Raw genomic sequence first — 7,195 nt, 5'->3', positions numbered from 1 at the left:
CGCAAGTTTCTGGGCTCAAATTGTGCGTACGCCAGTTTTATAAATCCGACCCCAGGTCAGTGGTCTTAGTTACTTTGAGTTTATTCATCCAATCTTGCCTTGCCACTAACACCTTTTCTCTGTGTCCAGAAGAAACCAGTCCAGTCCCAGTTTCCTGCCAGACAACCAACATTAATACCCTTTTGTATACTGAATATTTTAAACCAATTTTTATGTTCGGAAATTTATCAGAGCTCAAACCAAGGGTCTTAAGACTTTGGACTTGTTTTGGCTTTGAGCTGGATCTGGTCTCTGGTTCCTCTCTGAGGTCAGAGGATGAACTTTGTTCAGACCCACCAGTTTCTTCCAGTGGTGTGAATCTGTTTTGAAGAAGACTGCTCTCTCCATTTCTCTGGCTSTTATCATTTGTTTTGATTCCAGCCTGTCGCTGCATTCTTCTCCTTGCTGGTGGAGAAAAAGCATTTCTCTGCAATTCTGGCCATTGATTTTTTTTTTTTTTTTTTTTTTGGGCTGGCACCAAGAATTTCATACAGCTTTACTCTCAGAAGCAGCTCCCATCTCCTTGTCCTGTTCTCTCCTCTCAGCCTTTTCACCCATTTGAATGCATGCTGAGTCTTCCAAAGCATTCATCTCTTCCAGACGATGAATCTTGAGCTCCAACTCCATCATCTTTTGGAGAAGCTGGTAAAAATCCTCTTTGTAAAAGAAAGGAGGCATCTTGAAGCTTTTCTGTACTCACTCAGCAGTTGTTTCAAAAATCCTCTCAGGTTCTTCAACAGCCAAAAATAAAATCCATTGTTCTCTGCTTATTCAAGATCATCCATCACGGTCGGTGGTCACCAAATTGTAAGAAAATGATGCGTTATTCAAAATGGTATGTCCGAATAAACAGGAATCCACTGGATTTCTTGTTAAACCTTTATTTTCAATCTTCTGACTCCAATCACGTTCATGCAGCACACAAGACCTCAGCTTTAATAATAATAAATAAATAAAAAAAACCACAGGAGCCCTGCTCTAAAGCAGAGATTCTGCAACACTGACAACTTCCGAGTCTTAAGAAGCACTTTGAAGTTTTCCAAGCTATGAGCAGATCTAAAATGAAAGGGCAAGTTTATTGGGAGCAGACACAGCAAAAGCATGATCACCTCTTCTCCTAAATCTGGATCTTGTAACATCTAAAAGCATCTGGTTGTTTGACCTCATTGTTCTAAATGAAGAATGAACATGCAAAAGATCTTGACGTTAGGTTGAAGCAAGGCCTTTAAAAACAATAAAATCTTAAAATCAATTCTAACCAGTAGCCTGGCCCTTACCTTCATACGCAACTCCACTCAATTCTAGTTTCATACGCAACTCCACTCAATTCTAGTTTCCCCTCACTGCTCCGTCTGGGACTTCTCCCATTGAGATGGATTTCGCTGGCAGATTTTTAGCCAGGCCAATCAGACAAGAGAACGCCAATTTTCTGCGCAGTGTCTCTTGTAGTTTATTTTACCTGGGCCAATCAGCAAATAGAAGGTGGTTTTGAATGACGTCAATCTGCGCAGTGTCTGCTAGTTATTTTAGCATACGGCAGTGGAGGAAGTGAATGAAGCCAGTCCATGTTGATAAAGCTTCCAAACTAAATTAAATTTGTCTGACAAAGCAGCAGCTCTCATTTACAGCCGTCTCGTTTGGCTCTGTACTTTTCTCCTCTCAGTAGGGTTGTTTTACAGCACACGCGATTTCTGGTTAGCTTCTTAGCTTAGCCTCCTTCACACCAACAACACACACATGCTTCAGCAGAGGCCATGCCTCCTGCAAGAAATGCTTTTCTATGAAGCAAGTCCAGACCCTTGTACGAAGCAAATTGAAGGACAGGGTCTGGTTTAAACCAGGCTAAGTAACCAGTGTAATGAAGCCAAAACAGGTGTTATATGCTCATGTTTCCGTGTACCAGTTAAAAGTTGGGCTGCAGGGAGGACTGATCTATGCCCTTGTACAATGAATTACAGTAGTCCAAACGTGTTGTGAAGAAAGCATCTCTAAAACAAAAAATAGGACTTCACCTTGGCTAAAAGACGTGAATAAAAAGCCTGATTTGACAATTGAATTCACTTGCTTATCCAGTTTCAAATGGCTGTCAAAGACAACACCAAGATTTCCAACAGCTGTCTGATAAAATGGAGATAAAGATCCAAGAATTGCATCAGGGTCACTTCCAGTATTTTTCTGTCCAAGTAAAATGAATTGGGTTTTGTTATCATTCAAATGGAGAAAGTTTGAGTCCATCCATGATCCAAATTGTCTAGGTCTAAGTAGTCAGAGGAGCTACAATCAAGGTGGCAGTAGAGATTCAATTTGCAACCAGCACATCTGGATCTTTGTGCCTCCCTATATTTTCACAAGTTCTAAATATCTGTCAAGTTTCAAGAAACTCAGCCCTCTACAACATTATGAAAATGTCAGTTTTGAGGACAGGTCACCAAGCTGCCCAGGCCACACACTTTGAAGGCTGCTAGCGATTAATATTTTCTGAAAAGGATTTAAACTTTACACAGCAATTTTGAAGCTGCTGGTTTGTGTGGGAGATTTTTTCAAACACAATAAAGCACTTTTATACTGCCACTAGGTGGCGCAGTGGTCAACTTACAACACTTGCATATGATCATATTCAGGACTGGATGCCTATCATGTACATTTTTGCACAGTATGAACAATTTACAGTAATGTTATCACCAACAATGTGTTCAAATAAAAATCAGTGTATTAAAAAAATCCCAAGCCCACACTAGTTTTGGAAAAGTTGGAAAACCTTTGTGCACCATCTTGTCAAAGAACTTTGGTCCAAACTTGAAGTTGATACGCTCAAAATTAACGATAAAATAGCGTCTGGCATCACGTGTGAGAAATGTATCTTTTTTTTGAAAATGGACGACTTCCTGTAAGTTTTAAAATATGGTGCCAAGAGACTTTTTTTGTCAGTACCAAACTGATGTACCTGTGCACCAAATTTCACATGTGTATGTTTAAGTCATAAGAGGGGCTGATGTTTAGCGGGTGGTAGATTTGCCATGCCCACATCTGAATATTTCCCATATTTACGCTGTGTAATGAATGAATGTAATATACAAATGTCACTTTTTGAATGTAATTACTGAAATTAATCAACTTTTTCATGATATTCTAATTTTATGACAAGCACCTGTATACAACCTAGAGTTAGTCAGTTGCAATTACACACTGCACATTCATTTTCACAACTTTAGGAGGAACTCTGAGCAACAAAATTATGCAGGAAACAAAGAGCTGTCAGAAAATGTGTTTTAGTTTGATGGACAGTAAAAAAAGCAGAGATCTGATTACATGTTAAACTCAGTTATTGGGGTGTTTCCAGTCTGATTGATGTAAATAGTGACAAAATGTTTAAATGTCTCAAGATTTAAATACAGCTCATGTAAACAAAAAAAAATCTAACACTTCTTTAACATAAAACTCAGACTCAAACTCTACTTTAGTGGTTTATTAAACCATCCAGGGTTTCTGATGTTCAGAATTTGCACACTCAGCATTTCATTTTGTTAAGCTCATGAGTTTCTCCGCTTCCTGTGTTACATAACTTCAAACCAGAACTTCTGTGCAGCTCAAACACACGTGTTCATGTTGTGCATGAGCTCGGTCCAGTATGACAATTTGAACATGGCCATGCTCAGGTTGGCCCACAGTTTTCTTGGCAGCAGTCCTGAGACCTCTGAACTCCCTCAGTATTGCTCTAAATCAGTGGTCCCCAAACTATGGCCCGCGGGCCGTATCCGGCCCGCCTCCCCATTTGGTCCGGCCCCCAGAACAATACCAGAGAGTATTTAGTTTTTTTTTCATATATGTGTATTTATATTTGATTATAAAGTTGGACTTTTGCAATAAAATGTTCCTTAGTTATGAACTATTTTCATTATTAACTATTATTAGTTAGTAACTATTTCATACATACACGCATATAACGTGACATTCTGTTCCACCCTCCTGCGGTCTGTGCCCCTATCTGGCAACCCCCAGAAAAAAATCCTAAACCCGCCCCTCTAGAAGAGAGAATGGAAAAATGGCGAAAAGATTAGGTAAGAGAAAAATTGATTCAGAATGCAGGGCATTTAAGCTGCAGTGGACAAACGATTACTTTTTCCTTTCATCTGTCAAGAGACGGTGGCGGTATTCAGAGAATACAATCTGCGGCGACACTATGAATCCCGTCACAAAGACAAGTATGATAGCTTGCAAGGCCAAATGCGAGCAAACAAACTCTCAAAGCTAAAAAGTGGACTGTTAGCTCAGCAGAATACATTATGTGAAGAACCCAGAGAGGGTTATTTGATTGTGCTTTCTGGAAAACAGTAAATTTTTACATTTAGGCACTCCTGCAATAGTCACACTTTTTCTGTTACAAAATGACTCCGGCCCCCCACCAGAGAAGGGAAAAGTTATGTGGCCCTTACAGGAAAAAGTTTGGAGACCCCTGCTCTAAATGATTCCACAGAATCACAACATGATACTACCATCACTGTGTTTGACTGTAGGAGTGTGTTTGTGTGAGCTGCTCAGTGCCTGACTGATTTGTCTGTCAAACTAATCAAATTAAAATCAGAACTTTTTAATATAAACTTGGAGAACTCCTGCTGTATACAGTAAACCTGTAAAACATACTCATCTCAGAAACTTTAAATGTTTTGTTTTATTAGCTTTAAGCCTCACCAAAGCTTTTTGTGGTTCCTGACTCTGTCTGGCAGATTTGTCTGTTCTAAACTGCTGCTGGTTTGTTTTGGTTCATATATAAACTGAAGATCTGTAGAGGTGTTTTTTTTAAATCTGTGTAGTCCCATTTTGATAAGATGGACCACTGACTGAGCTTAAAGACACCAGAGTTTAAAAGTACAATAAAAGATCCAAATGCTACATTTGAAAAAACAATTAAATGGAATTGAAACTTGTCAGAGACTAGAAACTACCTGTTCAGTTTATAGATGATTTTCCAGTTACTGTAAATCATTTGAAACCCAGTCTGGATTTTAGTCAACCTTAGACCTGAGGGCGCTGATAACACTGAGTGAGCTGACTAATCATTAAACCTTTGAGACTAAAGACTCTGTCAAGTTCCTGGTCTATAAAAAACATCATCCTGAGTTGAAGTGAAACTGAATGAACTGTTTAAAATCTGGAAGCAAGACTAAAGTCTGCAGACTTACCCCCATGTGGCGGCTGTTGGTGTCAGGATCCAGGTAGTGTGGGTTGATGTTGAAGGGGACGAGGCCGATGGCAGAGAAGCTTGGAGGGAAGACGATGGGCATGTCGTTGGTGGTGCTGATGCTGATGGTGGCCACATTGGTGCCGGCACTAGAGCCCATGTAGGGGACTCCGTCCTGCAGGATGAAACAGGATTAATCAGATTGATCCAAATAACCAACACTTTTATTAGACTGAAACTTGAACGTTTATTTATTTAATAACAATTTGTTTGACTAAGTGACAAAATCTTCAATCCAGACTGATAATTTATGTCATTTAGTTTCACCTCCATCACCCTCTTCCTGATCTCCGTCACCACCTTGTTGTCATAAAGACTCTTGAGGAGCCGGAAAGTGTTTCCTCCTCCTACAAACAAACACCTCAGTTAAAGAATCAGCCAGAACTGGACATTCTAAGAATGTGATGAAGAAACAACCAGGAGAAAAATGTCTCAGCTGCTTCCAGCTATCAGACTTCACCTATAAAGATGCCCTCAGCCTTTCTGACAGCGTCAACAGGGTCTGCAGCTTCATGGATGCTGTCCACCTCATAACCTGCAGGAGTCCAAACAAATCTGGCTTTTCATCACAGCTTTGCTCTGTTGGATGTTGGAATGTATTTAAAACTTCATTAACCAAGAAAGTTAGCTGCTTTCAGTCCATACAGAGGGCATTTCAGGTGTTAATTTAGATGATTATAGTGTCACAGAACATGAAAACACAAAATTCAGTTTTTCAGTAAATTTAAATTCTTGGTTAAGACCAATAACAAAAGGTTTTAATCCTGAAATGTCAACCTACTGAGAACTACGTAGGGGCACTGAAGGGTTATGGAGGCCTACATCCTGTCTGCATCATTGTGTGAGCTTTAGGACAGACATGTTTATTGTTATCATTATAGCAAGTATTTTTGGCGGTGCAGGCAGGAGCAAAGTCCTGCTGCAAAATGAAATCAGCGTCTTCACAAAACCATAAAAACCCAGTGGATCAATAGCCATAAACATTTTTTGGACTCTGAATCTGTCCACTCCTCCTCCAGACTTCTGAGGGTCTAATTTCCAAATGAAACACAATACTTAGCAATACTCAGGTGTTTTTTTTTTTTGTCCTGAACCTAAGTAATATGGTTCTGATGTCTCTGGTTGAGGAGTGGGCGAGGATCAGGACAGCTGTAGTCCAGGTCCTGGATCTGGTCCTAAGGCTCTGAAAAGCTCAAGGGTAGTACTATTGGTCTGATGTAGTATTTTCATTTTTACGGGAACTGAATTTTGTCTGCGTTTTCTCATTTGTTCACCAAAATCTCAGTGTTCTGGATTAGCTATTTTTGACAAAAATCCAAAAAATAAAAACAGAAATAGTGAAAAGAGAAAAGGACAAATAAGCTTCAATATCTACATAATTCCACCAAAATACTTAAAAGTTGACACTAATGAATCTCACCTAAAGATTGAAACTTGTTCCTGGCAGTCTTTGTATAGGCGTCTCTATCATGGAGAGCATAAGGAACAAACAGAACTCTCTTCACATTCCTACAGACAAACAAAGCTGTCACATACAACAGATCCATAGACTGACACAGTTTGTATTGTTTTATGTGATTAGTATGATGATGATTTTTGGATGAAATAAGAGATTTTCCGCCAAAACGAGTTAGAGTTCTGTCTTGAAGTTTTAATAAAACAAAATAGCTTAATTTTCTAAAACAAATCTTGTGTTTTTCATACTGTTGAAGAATAGCCACACAGCTGGGACCAGTCCTGGTGGGTCTCTGTCCTTCAGGTTTGACCCGTTTCTCTGCTCCAACACACCTGATTTATTAATTTACCTCTTCAGGTTCTGCAGAAGTCTGTTGATCACCTTCTTTATGCTCTGTGTGTGTGTGTGTGTGTGTGTGTGTGTGTGTGTGTGTGTGTGTGTGTGTGTGTGTGTGTGTGTGT

The 7,195-nt window shown here is 39.6% G+C and overlaps 1 protein-coding gene across 1 annotated transcript in view; it reads right to left on the bottom strand.

Moving 5' to 3' along the window:
* The window catches only part of si:dkey-69o16.5 (Alpha-aspartyl dipeptidase-like), a gene marked incomplete at its 5' end in the record, with an annotated part of 15,059 nt that extends 8,272 nt beyond the window's left edge, over nt 1–6,787 (bottom strand). The window contains 4 exon segments of the mRNA XM_014019762.1: nt 5,220–5,393; nt 5,546–5,625; nt 5,739–5,813; nt 6,699–6,787. Coding sequence (XP_013875216.1) covers nt 5,220–5,393; nt 5,546–5,625; nt 5,739–5,813; nt 6,699–6,787 — 418 coding nt within the window.
* Nucleotides 6,788–7,195: the final 408 nt, after the last annotated feature.

The sequence above is a fragment of the Austrofundulus limnaeus genome, unplaced genomic scaffold, assembly GCF_001266775.1.
Source record: "Austrofundulus limnaeus strain Quisiro unplaced genomic scaffold, Austrofundulus_limnaeus-1.0 Scaffold229, whole genome shotgun sequence".
Taxonomy (NCBI): Eukaryota; Metazoa; Chordata; class Actinopteri; order Cyprinodontiformes; family Rivulidae; genus Austrofundulus; species Austrofundulus limnaeus.
The sequence above is the reverse complement of the archived record's forward strand: the minus strand, read 5'-3'. Positions and strand labels throughout refer to the sequence as shown.